The 20,289-nt window shown below is 31.8% G+C and overlaps 1 protein-coding gene across 1 annotated transcript in view; it reads left to right on the forward strand.

The window, feature by feature from the left end:
• The window catches only part of LOC143239224 (staphylococcal nuclease domain-containing protein 1-like), a 47,488-nt gene extending 30,573 nt beyond the window's left edge, over window positions 1–16,915 (forward strand). The window contains exons 14-19 of the mRNA XM_076480117.1: window positions 2,215–2,403; window positions 6,745–6,880; window positions 7,534–7,724; window positions 11,498–11,605; window positions 12,315–12,563; window positions 14,679–16,915. Of these exons, the coding sequence (XP_076336232.1) occupies window positions 2,215–2,403; window positions 6,745–6,880; window positions 7,534–7,724; window positions 11,498–11,605; window positions 12,315–12,563; window positions 14,679–14,738 (933 nt within the window). The 3' untranslated portion in view covers window positions 14,739–16,915. The remainder of the gene's footprint in view (window positions 1–2,214; window positions 2,404–6,744; window positions 6,881–7,533; window positions 7,725–11,497; window positions 11,606–12,314; window positions 12,564–14,678) is intronic.
• Window positions 16,916–20,289: the final 3,374 nt, after the last annotated feature.

The following is a 20,289-nucleotide window of genomic DNA, read 5'->3' on the forward strand; positions in this document are numbered from 1 at the left end:
TCATTAAGTGTAACCTGTACATATCTGTATGATATGATTGTATGATTATTTTGTGTAGAAAAAAGTTGTTACCTCCCCTTCCCAAAAGCAATCAATTTTCTATGAGGGACGTGCTAAAAAATGTTAAATTAGTTCTGATATCTTCTCTTCCACCATAGTTTATTATTTGCTTATTTAAAATTGTTTTAATATTATGTACTCAACCCCACATACACACATTAAGTAGGCAGTCAGTTTAATCTTGACCAACATTAAAGAAAGAATATTTTAATTCTACTGTATGGCTTTAAACACAAATCTTTGCCTAGAAGTTTAGGTTTTATACCTAACATACTTTAATAGAAAAATGTGGAGAAAGTACTTGCACAAATAACTTCAAATCATTTTTGACATAATCAGGCAAATACAATTTAGTCTTACTGAAACACAGCAGAAAAAAAGAGACAGCTTTGTGTTTTGATTATTAGCCAAAAAGAGGGAGATAAACAAAGGCCCAATTCGTCTAGTGAAAAAAGCTTGTAGTCTTACAAGTATCTTTCGATTTTAGAAAAGAAAAAGGTGTTAAGCGTAATTTTCACTAATGGGTTGAAGATTCTTCAGTGTGTGTAAGTGTATACATGAATTATATAGGATGTCTTGAAATTATGCTAATAAATTTATTAATATTTATTTCTGAATATGTAGAAGCTCTAGTTAACCTGCTTGCTCCAGGTATCCTTGTTGATGTTATACCCATTAGTATTGCATAACATTTTGGCTAATAACCCATCTTTTAATAGTATACAAGTTTTGTGTTTTTAATTGCATAAGGTAATATTTTTTTTAATCTTGAATTTCTACTAGTGTGACACGTTACACATTTTTATAGGTAATTCCTCATCTCTATTTTACCTCCCTTCCCTCAAGAAACTATAAAATTAAATGTAAATTATTCACTATAAAATCATCATTGTTCAGGCAAACAATAATTTTTATATCCTTAAATTGCTTATGGTTACAGAGCTGTCAAGTAGAAAATCCTGTCACATCCTCTCTTTCTGAATTTATTACTAACATTTAATTATATATTACCTATGACCAATGGAAAGTCAAGGTTTTCATCTATCAAATAATGACTTGTATAACATTGTGTTCTGAACACAGAGTAGTCAATTTTACTTGCAAATCAACTTGGGTTCCAACAGGAATCACAGTGCCTAGCTTGGATGCATTTGTAACAACTCTTGTCATATAGTTAGAAAGACAGGAAAATTGTGATTGTCAGATGAAATTATCTGCTTCTTCCATGTTATTAGTTTGTGTTCTTTAGTGGATTATTTAATGCACTACTACTGTTAAAAAAAATAGGGTAAACATTATGTGATAGTCTGGAGCAAAAAAAAAAATACTTTGTGTAAGTATTTTATTTCGTTTTTTTATGTGTACTCTCTATTTATTGTTATGAAAGTAATAACAGTGTAAAAATTGGCATCTCTTCAGTTAGTTAAGGTTAGATTAAGTAAAATAAACAATAATAATGTTTCACAAGGCATGCATGCAAAAAGCTTGGAGTAGCTGTTGGGTAATGTAAGTGGGTAGCGTAATTTAAGCTAATTAGGATAAACATGGTTTCATGTTACATTTGACGTCAATCTGGAAAGAAATGGAGGGTAATTTAGACTTATTTCGTTGGAGGAGGATAAAGGTAAGTCAAATTGACCACCCTTGTATAGAGGTAGGGTGGAGAAAATAACAGATAAAATATAAAGTTTTACTGAAAACAAACATCTGAAATGTGTTTAGGAGGTCTTAGAAATTACACAAGTGAAATTTATGATTTTTGTGATGGAGAAAAGTATTTTTAATCATAACATGAAAATCACTTTGTACACAGACGATTCAAAATAAATACTCAGTATGTTTATGGGCAAATCTTTATTTTAGTTTATTAAAAATATTTTACTAAAAATATGGATACTAAACTTTATGAAAGTGAAAAGTATTAATATACCATTCCACTGTATGGTATATGATGTACCTCCATTGGACTGTTAATGAAACTGTAGTAACTATTGTAGTAAGGTTTATGGCTTCTGTATTCAAAAGTGCTAGAGTGTCTGAAATACTGAAGATAATGTCCTTTTTTCTTTATGGTTTTAATCCAAGAGTTTTGTGTTTATTTTCTGCTACTGTTAGTTGGGCTTATTGACAGATTTTCTTCATCTTTTATCACAGGTGGAAATTGAAGTTGAAACCATGGATAAAGCTGGAAATTTCATTGGCTGGATGTGGATTGATAACATCAACTTATCTATAGCATTAGTTCAAGAAGGACTTGCATCTGTCCACTTTACAGCTGAGCGTAGCCCGCACTACAGTGCACTGCAGATAGCTGAAAATTCAGCAAAAAAGAGAGGAGATAAGGTATGTACCTTATTGTACAGTGTTCAGGTTTTTTAGCCACATGATAAACATGTACAGTTACAACAGAAAGTGTTCGTACCCCTGCATCCCGAGTAGTTTTTTGCTCAAAACTTAAAAAGTATCATGAATAGGATAATGAAAGTAGAGTATATTATAAATATTATACTAACACACATCTACATAAATTTTTATGTAAATTGAATGGCAAATAAACTGTTTATAAACAAATAACCAAAAATAGGAGGAGCAGAAAGTGTTCATACATTTCAGAATGTGTGAAAAAAACTGATTTTCCCATAAAGATTTTGTTTAGTTTGGTGAATAAACTACATTATACCATTCCAGAACTAGACACTGGGTTCATAATTATTGAAATTTAGCCTGCAAAAAATGTACTTCTGGTAATTTAGCACCATCTTTGTCATTATCTGCTTGGTCATCATGGAGAACAGGAAACAACTGTCCAGTGATTTAAAAAAACGAATTATTGTAAAATACAAGTCTCTTTCAGGTATTGCTACACAACTTAATGCGCTGAAATCTACTGTTCAAAGCATAATTGCCAAGTTTAAGCTTACAGGATCAACTGCTAACCTCCTTCATTCCAGACGCCTCTCAAAAAATTCCAGAGAGAACCAAGAGGAAGGTTCTCAGAGAAGTTAGTAGAAACCCTCGTTTAACACGTAATGATATACAGAAACTGGTAAGGGTAACTGGGGTTGAAGTAAGCATCTCTACAGTTATGAACATGTTACGCTCTTTTGGGTTCAAAGCATGCTGTCCTCATAGAACTCTTTATTTAAAGCCTGTTCATTTAGAAGCACGATTGAGGTATGCGAGAAAGCATTTAGATAAACCATTTACCTATTGGAAGAGTATTCTTTGGTCAGACAAGACTGAAATAGAGCTTTTCGGCTACATTAATGTTCGCAATATTTTCCGTAAGAAGGGGGAACAAAATCTTCCAAAGAACACTGTCCCTACTGTTAAACACGGAGGTGACTCGATCATACTATGGGGTTCCTTCAGCTCTTCTGGTGTAGGCAGCCTTCACCGCGTCAACGGAATCATGAAAAAAGAAGAGTACGTTGATATATTATATATCAAGAATGATGCTCGGGAACTTGTGGCTTGGGCATTGTTGGATCTTCCAGGACAACAATGACCCTAAGCACACATTGAAATATGTGCAATCCTGGTTGCAGAGGAACCATATAAGTGTTCTGGAGAGGCCATCGCAGTCACCTGATCTCAACTCAATTGAAAACGTTTGGCATGAGTTGAAGACCAGGGTTCATCGGCATCATCCGAAAAACTTGCAAGAGTTGGAGGCCTTCTGTACTGTCAAACGATCATGGAGGGCTATGAGGAGAGATTGCACCAAGTAATTCACCTGAAATGCAACACAAGTTACCATTAAAGTTGATGCACAATTACTTTCTGCCCCTCCTTTGTGTGGTTATTTGTTTATAAACAGTTTATTTGTCGTTCAATTTACATAAAAATTTATGTAGATGTGTTTTAGTATAATATTTATAATATACTCTACTTTCATTATCCTAATCATGATACTTTTAAAGTTTTGAGCAAAAAACTACTCGGGATGCAGGGGTATGAACACTTTCTTTGTAACTGTACCTTATTGTTCAGGGTTTTTAGCCACATGATAAATACTATCTGAAACATTTGAGCATGAAAGTTTATGTCAATTTTTGCAAATACTTTTTTTCTTTCATATATATACAAATGGAAAATTGAGAAATGTTTGTTATGGTAAAAATGCTGTTGAAACTCATTCCACATCTCAGGCTAATTCTTTTCATGATGTTGGAGTTTTTTCTAATCTTTGTTGATTTTGTTGTAAAATTAGTTAAGGAATTTTCAAAACTGTAATCTTAAGAAAATTTAGTTCTTATGTGTATTAAATATGTTGAAATAACACCAGTGTGATATAAGGCTACCTTGAAGAAAAATGTAGAAACAAATTCCATTGGTTAAAAGTAGGTTTCAGTTTTGAAATAATTACCCTCACAGATCATTAGTCACTGCTTATTTTTAACTTTTTAATCAACTCGGAGTTTTTATTTGTGACAGTGACATATTCTGTCAATGTGTGCTGCTTACTGTTTATTTTTTATCAGTAACAAGCACCTCTAGGTGTATGTACGTTTTTACACAGCTATTTTCACATGATCAGCGACTGTTTATTCCTAAGAATGATGACTTTAAAATGAAATAAAATTATCTCTTTTAACATTTGTTTTAAATTAACATTTCCTTAAAACATAAACATTATCTAACATACAGTAATACTGCTATGTTTGGGTTTTTCCAGGCATGTTACTAACAAGTCTCAAGTTTTCAGTATTCTTTAATGTGGCATATCTTTATATGCATCAGAGCAACTAATGTAATTCTGTGAGCATGTATGAATACATACATACAGGCCACTTGTTTCCTACTACAGCTAATGTTGGTGTACAGATAGACTACATGAAACTGACTGTATACATACATACAGATCACTTATTTCCTACAGCTATTGTTGGTGTACAGGTAGAATACATGAAACTTATTGTATACATACATATAGGCCACTTGTTTCCTACAGTTAATGTTTGTGTACAGGTAGAATACATGAAATTGATTGTGTACCCATTATCATGAACCTAACACTAACTGTCAACATCTTGCCAGGTTGTGCACTGACATTTTGATATGGAGGGAAAACATAATAGATAATTTAAAATAAACAGAGCAACAGATATACAATTTAAAATAAATCTATGTTGACACTTGGTTTCTTTAACTCTTTCCTTATGCAGGTCTGTCATTGTGACTGACCGCCCTTGTAACCATCAGTTTTCATACTGCAACTTTGTGTATAGTTATCGAATCTGGCAAGCTTTTAGTAATCATTATAAGTCTTTTGTACACAAAAAATCAGATTTTTATTAGGTATTTATTGCTAAAGATTTATTACCAAATACAAAGTGATTTTTATGTTAAGATTAAAAATGCTTTTCTTCTGAAATTTTCAAATTTTGCTTGCATAAATAACCAGTGAAACTTTACATCTTTTCTGTTCTTTCATCTACCAATTTGGTCGATTTGAAGAACTTTATAACAAATATGATATAAATCTAAATTACCTTTTACTTTTTCTAGAATGACTGCAGACTTTTTCAACAGGAAAATACTGTTGTTTATGTTCAAGCTCTTAACAGTACACATTTATTTATACTTAACTGTAATGTTTCATTTCCTTTTGAATCACATCTAAACTAATAATCCTACCATATTAGTTGCATGTTGCTTGGTGAACATGTTTGTGCTCTTAATGAGTAATGATAATTAAGCCTACTTTGTATAATTATGGCAAGAATTTTTATTTATTTAAATAGTGCAGCTAAAACACAAAATGATGACAGTAATAAAGCAAACAATGTCACATAACTATTATGTAACTGGCTTTCTAACTATGCCATTAAGAGCCTTAAAATAATTCTCTTAGCTTCTCAAACTTGGGAGGATTTATATTGATAGAAAATTTCATTTATTGATATTTAGTACTTGATTAAACAGTTACTTTAACCAAATGATTACTCTGACTTTAATAAGTCTAGTGCAAATAATCTATGAATACTATGCTACACCATTGCTGTGTAAACCAGAAAATATTTAGTGCAACAGTTTTTTTAAATAAATGACTTCTCCAAATTTTTTACATTTAAATGGAGAAACTGTATAGAATTAGTTAAGTGGAAATCATACATAATCTGAAAAAAATTATTTTGAGCTGTAAAGAGCAGAATATTCTAAAGCACCACCTTTCAGAGTTCTATTGTTCCACTCCTCTATAAAAATTATAGAGCTAATGAAATGTGAACTGTGATTTCATTATAATGATTATGCTGTGTCCACCATCGACTCCTGATGCCAACTAACAAGTGAATTGGAGTGTTACAATAAACTGATCAGACAAAAATTGTGTACTAAAGATATTCATGGTTGTAGATGCTGATTTGGAATTTTGGTAATTCACAATTTAGAAGGTTATTTGGTTAAAACAGAGAAGGGAGGGTGGATGCTAAGGACATCCCCACCTAAACTTTTTCATACAAGTAAACTAGTTAAAAATGTAAAATTGGATGTAATATAAAATTCACGTATTGAACACAAGTGTTTGCAGTATCATTTAGCTCTGTACAAATTTATTATGGGGGAAGGGGTAATATTTTATCTTGGAAGATATGAGATGCTTCATCAATCCAGAAATTTATGTATTTGAAAAAAATTGTAAAGAAAGTTTGAAACAAATGTGGTTTTGTTTCTTATAAGATATGGACAGGATTTGAGGAACCAAAAGAGGAAGAGAAAAAGGAAGATAATGTTGAGAGAAAGATCAGTTACAGATCTGTCATCATCACTGAAGTCCAATCAAATCTAAAATTCTATGCTCAACACGTGGAAGAAGGTATGCTCCTTCCTTGATTTATCCTGACATTTTAAACATGCAATATAATTACCATATGCATTTTATAAAGTGTTTCAATAACCAAAGTAGTCACATGGTGCCTGATGCCAACTCCTGAAGGAAAGTAGCAACGTATGAGTTCTAGGTAGTCTGTTAGAGCTCTATCAATAGACACAAAGGATCATAAAAGCTAGAGTGTTCTCTGACTCTCTGGGCAAAAACTGAATAAATTATTTTTTGTATGCATATTTTTATCTTCTAAAGTGGGATCCATCTCAAATTGCAGGTAGTTGAATGGTGCTCCAGTGCACTTTGGCTACACTTACACCCCTGAGTATGACTCTGCTTGTTATGTTCAAAGAATCTAGTGATAAAAACAAACATCTATGTTTTCATTTTTTTATGGTTAAAAGAAAAACACTAGTTTGTCTACTGCTATTTTATTGTTATAGACATTATTAATGATGCAATAATTAACTTGTTCATTTTTATTTTCGATAGTTGTTTAGAGTGGAGCTTCACCCTAATTGTAGAAGGTATAATCTATGAACATTACTGTTTAAACAGAAATTTGTTTCTTATGTAGAATTGCTGTTTTTTGGGGTGTTTTAGGTAAAAAAACCCTTTTAATGTTAAAACTCGTAACACTTTAGGTCCACAGCTTGAGGAAATGATGAGTAAGCTGCGAGAGGAATTGGCTTCCAATCCTCCTCTCCCTGGTTCCTTTACACCCAGGAAAGGTGTCCTATGTGCTTCCAAGTTTGTAGATGATCAGTGGTATCGAGCTCGTATAGAGAAAGTGGCTGGAAACATTGTTCATGTCTTTTATATTGATTTTGGCAATGTAAGTGGTGTTTCTTTAACATTAAATTACATTTGTAATGTATTAAGATAAGTGTGAATTTTGGGTAGATATTAGTAAAATATTTTTCACTTTAATAAGAAAAATTGTGTATAAACTATTATTAAATCTCACACTAGTTATCAATTTCAATACATTTTAATTCTAAAATGTTTGAGAAATGCTGTTTTTTCTTTTTTTAACATTTGTTAAATGTAATTTTCAAAGAAAAGTTAGAAATGTTTCAACTTCCTTTTTACACAAATCTGTGGAGTACCATCTGTAAACAATGTATTTATAAATAATTTAAACTTTAGTCCATCCCAAAATATAGGTCTATATTTGAGAAATTATTGAGATGATTATTATCTATTAAGTTTTTCTCATTTAACTTTCCATCTCTGTTTAATATTGGTTTTATTACCACAGTTCTTTGTTCACAGTTCACAAAGAAAGTGAACCAGAAGCCAAGAAATGTAAATGTTCATTTTATATTCTGATGAAAGACAATTAAAACAATGGACAAATTAATAATTAATCTTTATATTCTTGACATAAATAAAGATGAAAACAACTTTGTGAAAATGGAAGATAGGGAAGACAGGTGAAATAATTGTGAAATTTATTCATTGACTAAAATAAGAAAACATGGAGAACGACTTGCTTTCCCAAATGTCACTGTAACTTCAGTTCAGTTGTCATAATTCAGAATTGAAATGAAAATGTTACTTCATGCAATATGAAGTAATTTTACATTGTGTGTTATATGTAACTGCATAAAAAATGTCTTGTGTTGAGTTACAAAACATTATAATCATAATCCATTCACTAAACTACAGTATAAATACTTTTAGTATGGTATACAACAAAGTTAACTTTTTCAATGGGTGAGTCAAAATGCGCTTTCACGGTCTTTTAAAGATTCACACTCAAAATGTAAACTACTTTATTATCATTGTATACAAATAAACTTATCAAAATGTGATCTGTAGACCATATTTTGTTAACTTTTATGTTCTTGATTGTATAAGGAAATATATTTAAAAACTCTTATTCTCCCTTAGTATGAAAATTGTAACATTAGCTGTCAAAGTCTTCCCTCTTCTCTAATTTTTTTTGCCACTCCTCCAAGGAACATGATATTTAACATAAATTATTTATTATGTTATAAATGTTACTCAGGCAAAATATAATTTTTATAGCCTTTAATCTGTTTTTGTTTACAGAGTCATTAAATACAAAATCACACCCATGTCTCACATCATCTCTCACAAATTGCTAGTAGGTCACCCTAATGTTTTATGCTATATTATTTATAACCAATAGAAAGCCAGTGTTTTAACCTTGTAAATAACATTTATATTAGTGTTTTTTTAAAGGACGATTTCTATTTTCTCATTCAGATTCAAATTTATTCTCCTAGAAATCAACTTAATGAGCCATTAGAATTATGGTATTTATAGGATATTATTTGCTTTGGCATGTTATTTATTTGCTCTTTCTAAGTGCAATATTTAATTCAGTAAAAACATTATTTACTGTAATAATAAAATTAGTATAAAAAAATAAGTCAAGTTTCATCGACATTTGACAGAAGAAAAAATAAATGGGCCAGTTATTAGATATTAATGTACTATATTTTTGGGGTTTCACGTGTATTCTTTATTTATTTATTTTTACAGAACTAATGTTAAAATTAGATACCCATTAGATTAGATGAGATAACTGAAAAATAATAATAATAATTTTTCTCATGGTATGCTTGCCAGCAGGTTGTGCATTATGTAATTCAGTGCAAGATAAGGTGCACATTCAGCAAGAAATTTACAACTTAAGTGGTGGAATTTTTAATTAGACTTAGTTGAAAAGGCATTAAAACAATACAGTTAAATATAAATAGATGTGAACCATTATGAGATTGAAGCTATTTAGGATAAACAAATGTAATCGCATTTGTTTATTTAAATGTTGAAAATTGTTTCATTTAGGATAATCAGTTGTGTTTTCCTATTACAGTTTGCCATCATTCCAGAAAGAGAAAAAAGTAATTTAGATTTATTTTGTATTTATTATGGTGGTTACAAGGTTTGTTGAATTGACAAAATGGGTAGTGAGTTAAGATAAAGTAATGTAAAGTATAAAGGTTTCAAATCATTTAAAGTTTTGAAATCTGAATAATCATTAAAAACATTAAATCTGTAATTGCTTTTTTTTTTCATTGGAGTTTAAAACTGCTTGATTTGAACAAGCAAACCATAATGGATATTTCTTGATGCTGTGAATTTTAAATCATTTTTTAAAATTAATGTACTTATTATTTCTGTTAAATTTTCTTAGAAGATTAAGTTTCTCTTTTATATGACTAAATCAAGTAAACTTTGGGTATCTGTTTTGTGGTGTGGGGTAATTTTTTTGTGAAAAATTCCTTGTTTTATACTGCCATTTTCTGACACTGTACCATGAAGTGGAAGTTACTTAGTGTTCAAACATTTAATAGTTTTCATTTAAGCCATGTGTGTTACTACCCTATTAAGATTTTTATTTCAACATTGCACATACAAATTATGTAACTTACAAACTGCAGGTTTGAGGGTCTATGGTTGAAACAATAGTAGGCTGCTGAATAAAGCTTTACAGTTATGACTATTATGAGGAATCCTACTACTTTGTAGCTAGTAAACAGTAGGTTCCACCAGCTGGTTTCTCTCTTTTTGATCAATAGTTCTAAATGCTGATGCCTTCAACTTGATGACCCTTAACCTGTTTGCTGAGCCCATGTGTCCCATGAAGTGTTTAAATTGAAAATACTAATACACTAGTTTGATTGAAACTTTTTTTTATGTCTAAAATGAAGATTTGCCAGTCTAAAAGTGAAAAGATTAACATTTTCTTATATTCCAGGTTTAATTGAATTAGGCAAGTGCCAACCTTTGTTTCAAGCTGTACTGCAAAGATGCTTAAAAGAAAGAGTTAATTGTTTTGTTTTCAGGCTTGTTAAAGGTTAAACCAAGAAAAAAGCAACAATGTTGAATTCTGATGACCAGACATAGCTTGTAGTAGGGCTGTGGTTATTTATATAAGGTCCAAATGTCAACCTATGGTGAGAGTTTCCAGAGCATTTTTTGTCAATAAGTGATATAATTTTTCTGTGAAGATAAATGTGGTATATCTCTTTGTATTGTTGAAGTTATCAAAAAATACTAAATGCATATGCAATGTTGGTGAACGTATTTGTTTGCCAGTTGGAAAACGTACACATTCTTAGGAGTTTATCATTCCTCCTGAACTGTGTGGGGTATGCATCTTGTCTATTTTTCATCATTGTTTACAGAGCATTAATCGTCCTTAATTTTGAAGTGATAGGCTAGAATGTTAGGCAGCAACATTCACTGCCAATTTTTGGGCAACTTTTTTTCTAATAAAAAGTAGCATTAACTGTTACCTTATAATGTTGCAATGACTGAATGGGCATAATTCGTGAAAAGATTCAATTCCACAAGCCACAGCTTGCGAGTCAAGCGTCCTAACCACCAGGTAGTGCAAGCAAGCACTGTTTCAAAGTTAACAAAAGTTGTAGTCTTAATTTTGGTCATCAACCAAAGTTTTTATTGTTCATTTAAAACATTGTTCTTACTTTAACTTGTTTTTGCATAAGTTACCTTGATTGAATTTTTTGCATTTTATGTCTTATTAACACCATTTTACTTATTATTATTTTGATTATAAAAGGATAACCTTTAGCAATGAAGGAATAACAATTGTGCTTGAATCTCCAGAGAGAAGTCACAGACCCTACAAAATTGGCTGTTCTTCCCACAATCTATCAGGGTCTTTCTCCTGCAGCACATGAGTATGGACTAGCATGCATCTCTATGCCAGAAGATGTAAGTTGCAATAAAAAGTAAAACTTTTTCCTCTTAGACTAGAATAGGAATTTAGCACAAATTATTACTTTGTATCACAGAATGGCTGGTATGGGTATTAACACTTTTATTGATAAGCAGAGAAATAACGGTGATTTCTCCAAGCCCGTTCCCTTGGCTGTGGTTTTGCTAGATAGTAGATAGGGACAGTGAGAATCTCGTTAATCCATATCTGGATTATATATATATATATAATTTATATAAGTTTTATATATCTGGGTATGTTTACATAGTTACAAAGTAAATTGCTATGTGATTAAATCCTTATATAAGTTTGTCTTAAGAATGGGATCAAGTATAACAGTGCTTACATAGTCATTGAATTTTTATTAAATATAAAAATAGTTATGTTTGTGGTTTAAAACATGAGCTAATAAAATCTACAGGGTGGCCCATAAGTCCATACCCATCCATATATCTTATGTATCCAGTGTATCTGTGTGATGTCACCAGTACTCTTGCACTCATGTACCCATGTACTTGTCACAATACGCTCTTCAAGGGTAAATGGGCTTCCATATTTCTCTGAAAAAAAAGAAATTTATAATACAAGCATAATTGAATATAACATAATAACATATGGACGGGTAGGGACTTACAAGCCACACTGTACAGTTGTGGATAACTTTATTACTTCTAGTTTGTTAAAAACAAATCTTTCTCTCCACAGTCAGAGTATATAGAAGATGCTCGGCATGCCCTAATTCAGGACACAGACAACCGAGCTCTGTTGTTAAACGTGGAATATAGGGTTGGTGGTATTGAGTATGTAACATTGTATATGTCTGAAGATAAAGAGGACATTTTAAAGAACTTGATATCTGAAGGTTTGTTAATGGTTGAAAATAGAAAGGAAAAGAAATTACAGAAAGTTGTCACTGAGTACAAAAGTGCTGAAAAAACAGCTCGGTGGCAAAGGGTAAGTGAATCTGGTTTTCATTCATTTGTAGTAGCCTTGTTGACTTGATTTCCAAGTTTTCTATGTTCAAATATTTACTTATTTTATATTAAATAAATTTTGTTTAGTATTTTAATTTCACCATCTGCCTTAATATTGAACACCTTTTTGTTTCTCTGTGTGCTACATTTTTGTAAGGTACTATGTATCATAGAATAAAAATACTAAATTGAAGTAACATTTCCTGAAAAACAAGATTGAAGTGAAACCAAGCTTTGCTTGTTAGTTTCATGCATTTGTTTGTCCTGTTTCCATGTTCCAACTAAAGCAGTCACAAAAATTTTATTTTGTATTTGTTTTTGTAACAATAAATTTTAAGTGCTTCTTATTGTAGATTGGTAGTTCTTAGGATAATAAAAAAAAAAGACTCATAATAAATTAGATTGACAGAAATGATACGAGAGATTTTGGTGCAATTTCCATATTAGTAAAGTAGAATATTATAATATGTATATACACTGCTGGCCAAAATCTTATAGTCAATGAGCATAAAGAAAAAAAATATGCATTTTGTGTTGTTAGACTCAACCACTTAATTGAGTAGAGCTTCAAAAGATGAAAATAAGAAAAGGGAAAATAAAAATAAAATTTTTTTTAGCATTTAACAGGGAAAATGTGAACACTATAAAATAAGCCTAAATACTGGGTGGTCAAAAGTTTAAGACCATACTTAAATGAAGCGTTAATTGGTAAACACATAATGAAATTTAGTCATTTGTGTTCAAACATTAGCATTGTCATCATTTCCCATTGACATCTCCTGTGTTACGTTGGGTAAAAACATGGCAAAGGATAAAAGGTAGACAGAGTTTGAACGTGGCAGAATTGTCGAGCCGCAAAAACAAGGTCACTCTCAACGTGCCATTGCTGGTGAGATTGGGCATAGTAAAACTACTGTTGCAAATTTCTTAAAAGATCCTGAGAGATACAGAACGAGAATTGCAAGGGGTTGGCCCAAGAAAATTTCGCCGGCGTTGAGCAGGGGGATTCGACAGTTTGTCCAGCAAGACACCAGCCAATTGTCGAACCAGCTTAAGGTCTTTACGGACACAGAATGCAGCTTAAGAACAATAAGACGACATCTACGAGAGAAAGGCTTTAAAAACCGTAAACGTCTTTTAAAGGCCATGCCTTCTTCCACACCAAGAAATAGCTTGGTTAAACTTTGGTGAGAAGCACCAAACATCGGATGTAGAAAAGTAGACGAAGGTTTTGTTCTCTGATGAGAAAAAATTAACTTGGATGGTCAAGATGGCTTCCAACGTTACTGGCACGATAAGGATATCCCACCTGAGACTTTTTCTATACGACACAGTGAAGGAGGTTCCATCATGATCTAGGGTGCTTTCTCCTCCCATGGAACAATGGAGCTTCAGGTTATACAGGGGCATCAAACAGCAGCTGGCTACATTGGCATGTTGGAGAGAGCATCCTTATTAACTGAATGCCTTCCCTTGTGTGGATCTTTCAGCAGGGCAAAGCTGCAATCCACAATGCCTGCAGGGCAAAGGACATTTTCATGGCGAATAACGTGATTCTTTTGGAACATCCAGCATGTTTGCCAGAACTGAACCCCATTGAAAATGTTTTGGGATGGATGGCAGGGGAAGTCTATAGAAATGGACATCAATTCCATCTTCACGACTTGGAATAACATTCCAGCTAGCCTTCTGCAAACGCTTATATCGACCATACCAAAGCGAATGTTTGCAGTTATTCGTAATGATGGTCGTGCAACTCACTACTGAAACCTCTTGTTGGGCATTTTATATCCTGTTTAGAACTTCTTTTTGGTATGGTCTTAAACTTTTGACCAGCTAGTATTTAGGCTAATTTCATAGTTGTCACATTTTCCTTTTTAAGTTCTTAAAAAAATTTTTATTTTTATTTTCCCTTTTCTTATTTTCATTTTCGAAGCTCTACTGAAATAAGTGGGTGAGTCTAACAACAGAAAATGTATATTTTTCTTTGGCCTTAAGATTTTGGCCAGCAGTGTATATAATATTATGGAAGGTTAACATTAATTTCTGTAAAATTAAAAAGTACACTAAATTAAATTCATTTTCTTTTTTTTAGTTGAATCTGTGGCGCTATGGTGACTTTACAGAAGATGACGCCAAGGAATTTGGTATTTAAAGTGGAACTTTTTATCTGAACATTGCATAATGAACAGTTGAAAGAGGGCAGTTATACCTTTATATAACAATCCACTTAAAACTTGTATAATGTCTTGGGATTATCTGTTTTGTTTATTAGTTTCTGTTTTTTATATGTTTCGTTTTGTTTTTTCAATGTTAAACAGACATTTTTTAATGGTGGCTTCTCAGGTATTTCAAGTTTTTTTTTATCATAAATTACTTTTTCTAATAGGATATACTTTTCTTTGATATCTGTTTTAACTGGAGCTATGTGATTAGTGAACTGATTGATTGTTAGATGCATTAATCACATTTAACTAATCAGTTCTCATGTGAGACTTATGTGGTTGGAATAATCGAATGTAGGTGTGACCAGAAATACTTAGAAGAATGCTTTTGTAACAGATTGATTTAGCTGAACAACCATGAATTAATGAATAGTAGTTGTAGTGTTTTAATTATTTGGATAGTTGGAATAATCTAAAACAGTGATAATTAGAAGTGCTAATTATGATTAATTTGTTACTTTTGTGACATTAAATGATTTATCATGATTTCAATTACATGACTCTTAACTGATGTAATAAATGCTCCTAAATAAGCAATTTATTGCCCAGGTCTAATTATAACATGTTTGTATTGTGGTTGGCTGAAGTGGGAAAATAATTTGAGGTACTGTTAAAACATGTTTATATGTGAAATTAACATAAGGAAATCTGAACTTGAAACGTTTCCAAGGGAAGCATGAATATAATGCCCAATGAATTATGGTGAACATAAATTTATATCCAGGTTTTCTTGGAGTAGTGATCTTTCTCTCTCGACATGTTTATCAAACATGATCAGTGAGGTTCTGGGAATAATGTGTTTGACTCTTACCTCCTCAGTTTGTTTTTGTTGTTTTTTTCAAACCATTCATTAGACTCAGTCAGTCACATTTTCTTAGTTTGTGTTGGGATTAATTATGATATATGTTAATTTACAAAAACTAAATAGTTACCGTATTTTTTAGAGTATAAGATGCACCTTTGTGTAAGACACACCCATATTTTCAAGGCTATCTTTGGGGAAATATTTTTTACAGTTATCATTTGTTTAATTGTTAAACATTAGCATTTAATTTTTTTATTTTTTAGAATATTTCAAAAGTAGTAGGGGCATAAAATTTTTAACCTTTTGCGTATAGGACGCAGGAAGGGGGTTCAGACCCCTTTTTTTTTTTCTTTTAACAAAATGCATCTTATACACCAAAAAATATGGTACATTTTCATGTGGTTTCAGTGCTTGGGTGATCTTCCACCAAAAGGGTATACAGTAAGTACAAAGTCTGCAAGATGAATACAGGTTGGATAAAGATATTTTTATAAGTGAATGAAGGAACTTTCACATTCCAGCTTGTAATTTCTTCTCTATGCACTAGACAAAAGTAAACCAAAAGTCCATCCCAGTATCACCAACAAAAGCTACCATTTTCACCTCCATTTATCATCTTCCACTTACAGATTTCACAAGATATTTATGGGGATTTTTCTCTCCAAATATTGTTCCATTCATAACTATTATGATTTGAAAAGGAAAAAACAACAACATATAACTCCCTAATAATTTTGTATTTAATAAAATATCAAGTTATTTTTTAATACAGAAATGCTAAAAGAAACTAGTTAGACCTTAATAGGATTAAAATAAAAACTAATTTTACTCATCAATGGTTTGAGCTTGTACTTATCAATTCTACTTTATGAATTTGATCTCATAAATATATTTGAAAACTTAAAAATTGGCTTTCAATCCATCAAACACCTTTTGCTTTATTTTTAAAGATATTATGTTTCAATTAACATTAACTGAGGCCTGTCACTTATATTGTTTACTTTAGAAATTGTCAGGTTTTATAGTAATTCTTTGTGTGGCACAACCATGTAAGTTTTTGTAATTCATTTTGTCATTCAGAGTTGAATGTTTTTGGTATAATATCCTCAATGGAACAATTACATTTTATTTTCAGTTACATTCTTTCATACATAAAACTAAAATTGCATGGCTTTGACATATTTTATTGTTTAAAGTCTATATATATGATTTTAAAGCAGGATTTTTGCACTGCTTGGCTGAATTTGAAATTGATTTAACAAATTATAAGAAAATAAAAATATAACAATTTGTTCCAACACCTGTATTGTCTACTTGTTTTACTTAACTTTACTGTTTTTCATTTACTAAGGTTTATATAAATCTCAAAAAGGAATCCAGATTAATCATGTAAGTTTTGGTATTTGTTTCCAGTGTTACAGAGCTTGGAATAAGTCTGAATAAATATTTAAATAAAAGTACTGGCATGGATAATTCAGGGATCAGGTTGTTGCGAATAGGATAAAATCAGTGCAAACAGTGAACACTTGTTTTCAGTGAGATAATAAAGATGGTGAAATCTGTCATTACGAAAATAATGTATGCCACAAAAACATAAAAATACTAATCATGAGGAAATGCGAAATTTTAAAACAATAATAAAAGCTTCAAGTATGAAAGAATATGCCAGCTTGAAGTATAAGCTCCTATTGAATTTCCTTTTGATTAATATTTCCAAATGTAAGTCATAGTATTGTCACTGAAGTACAAAGTAAAACTGTTCATTTTATAAGTTTTAAAATGCAATTTAGTAACAGGGTAAAACTGTATCAACTTCAGACAATTTGTTTGAAATAAGCAAATGAATCTGAAATTTAAAAACTTTGTGTTAAACTAAAAGTAACTTTAATTTCCAGATTGTCAGGAGATAATATACAAAATTTAAAACAGTATTGTTCCAAAATAGATACAGAAAATATCAACTATGTTAAAGAAGAAAATGGAGAAAGAAAACAAAACAGTTGAATTTTTAAATCTAGCTCTTGTTCTAACCTAAAAAGAGGCCTGCAGTGAGAAGTTACAAGTTGTAAATATTCCTTAAATCCACTGTTAGTTTAGACAATCAATTTATGATTGTCTTTTTTCTTCTGTTGAACTCTCTTCCTATTCACTTGAACATATTTTTCCAGCATGTGTACTTTTAAACATTTTGTGGTGTAAATGTATTACAAATTGTAATGTCTCTTTCCCATTCAAAGTCTATGTAAGCAGACAAAGCTCAACATTCGCTTTTTAAATGACGAGAGAACAGGCGTGAATAATGTTGAGGTCAAATTTTATTTTTCAAGCAGGATATTCTACACCAAATTATTAAGAATTAATCTAAAGTTCGTGAAATAATTTAAATTAAAGCTTTTTCCTTAATTGGAGATGAGTACTCTTGCCTGTTTTAAAATAATGCATTAATTAGTTGTGAAGTATTTGTCTGTGAGATTTATAGAACTTTCAGAATTTCAAAATTACATTAACATATGAAACAATGTCTTAGTCAAAGTTCTTTATTGCTGCAAAATTTAACTTTGATGTAACATCTAATCTGCATTTGCAGTAGGTGGTTTGTTTATATTTATAAGACATTGCTTTACAGACTTGTATCTAACCTTATATTCTGGTAACTACTGTTTACTTAACTTAGTTTCAATAAACAAGGTGATTGTATCAGCAGGTTTCAGAAATGTTTCCTCTTAGGAAAGACATACCGGATGGTAATAATTAATCAGTGCTTTGATATCATCCAGATTAGAATGTAAACCTCGACAGTTCCACTGTATCACAATGGCTATTTTTACTTATGGGTGAATGTGATGGAGAGCTCTTCTGTTTTCGACCACGTCTTTTTCCTTTATTCGAAGGAGGTTTGTTGACCTCCAAGGATCCTGACTTGGTTTGATTGGGCAAGTCTCTGTCATTAGAAGAAGGTTCCAGTGATTGTTCTGCATCTCGGGTCAGAGAAGAAGATGGACTTAAAGAAACACCCAAACCCAGAACCAAAGGAAATGGATCCAGGAATCTGCTGGAAGGAATGGTAAGGACAGAGATGGGTGTTGACATTGATTCATCAACTTCCTTAATCATGGAGAGGAAAAGACTTTTCACAGGATTTGAGAACGATTATTTTGGAGGCACAGAGAGATCAATCTGCCCTTCCATTGTAGCAGTAGAACGAAGTGCCACAGCATATGTCTTGAGATGTAGTGGTGGACAGTAACTTTTGAGCTTCAGGGTAAGAAATGTTGTGAACCATTTTCAAATGCTGTACCTCTTTTCCTTCCACCCACCAAGGTGACGTTGGAAACATCTGAGAGGGTTCAGAATAGGTGTCCATACCTTGCAATTAAGATAAATCTTGATGGTGGCAGGTGGATGTAGCAATTTAAATTTTATAATTATGACATTGGTCAGCATCATAATTCCATCTTTGTGAGTGAAGATATGCCTCACTGCAGAAACTCCTTAGGTGGAGAAACCAGTGAAGATGTCTGACTGAGGATTGTTCTTCAAAGCCCTCTCAGCAATAACCCCTCATGACAAATTCAGAGTAGTAACCTCAATGGCCTTACAATGCAAGAGGAGTTCACTGTGTTTAGGAGTGGATGTTTCCATCAATATACCACCAGAAGGAAGCTTTTTGACTGACTTAGAAGAACCAGCAAGACCCTCTAGTCCCTTCTGAATAAAAAAAAAAAAAAAAGAGAGAGACATTTGCCCTAAAGATTTGTCTGGTAAAGAATGTAATATTAGAAAACAATATATGGGTGTTGAGGATTGCTGTTCATAATCTTCAAGATGTGGTTGTTTACCAATGGTCTGTTTTTTTACTATTTTTTCAGTTCAAAGCCAAAGTGATGCATTAAGGTTGGACCCCTCAACCACCAGGATCCTCTCTTCCCTTTCCTGGGTCACCACACACGGCAAACACGTGGGTGGATGTTTAGATCCCAGAGAAGGTAAACTTAAAAAACAGAACCTTCTCTAGGAGGTCCCCACTAGGAATCCACACTGAAGTGATTAGAAGTGAAAGAAGATTTTACAAAATATTATTATTGATTTTTTGTTATAAATAAGCTATTATTTTTAACTTTATTTTTAGATAAATATGCCACCTAAAAAAATATAAAGATAGAGCACAAAAACCTAGAAATTCACAGAGAAATGTTCCTCCTAGACTACCCTGTAGCCCAGTTACCACAAAACAAATTGTTGACTTTAGGTTTTGTCATTAGGAGGTATTTGTCATATTCAAAACTGGGGTACAAGTCAATCAAAGCAAAAATTTCCTGTTTATAGGCATGCAATTCAAGTTATCTGATCTGTCAAGGCAAAGGTGGTGGTTGCAAATCAGCCAGAGGCAATTCCAAGTTTTGTCTTGTAAAGGAAATAATAGTATTTAGGAGTTGGAAGGCTTTGGAACAATTTTATTTTGTCTGGAAAAGTGGGACATTTTTTTCAGAAAACTCACATTCTTGGGCAAAGCAGACAAATTATTTGATATTAGGACCAAAGATATAGTTCAAATACTAAAAAATGACAGGTACAGATCCAGTGAAGATAAGGAAGAAGACTTTTTTTTAACAATATTGCAGAGGGGGAAAAAGTAGTGATGTAGGAATGTGATAAAAACTTGATAAGATCAAAAA

The sequence above is a fragment of the Tachypleus tridentatus genome, chromosome 13 (assembly GCF_004210375.1).
Source record: "Tachypleus tridentatus isolate NWPU-2018 chromosome 13, ASM421037v1, whole genome shotgun sequence".
Lineage (NCBI taxonomy): Eukaryota > Metazoa > Arthropoda > Merostomata > Xiphosura > Limulidae > Tachypleus > Tachypleus tridentatus.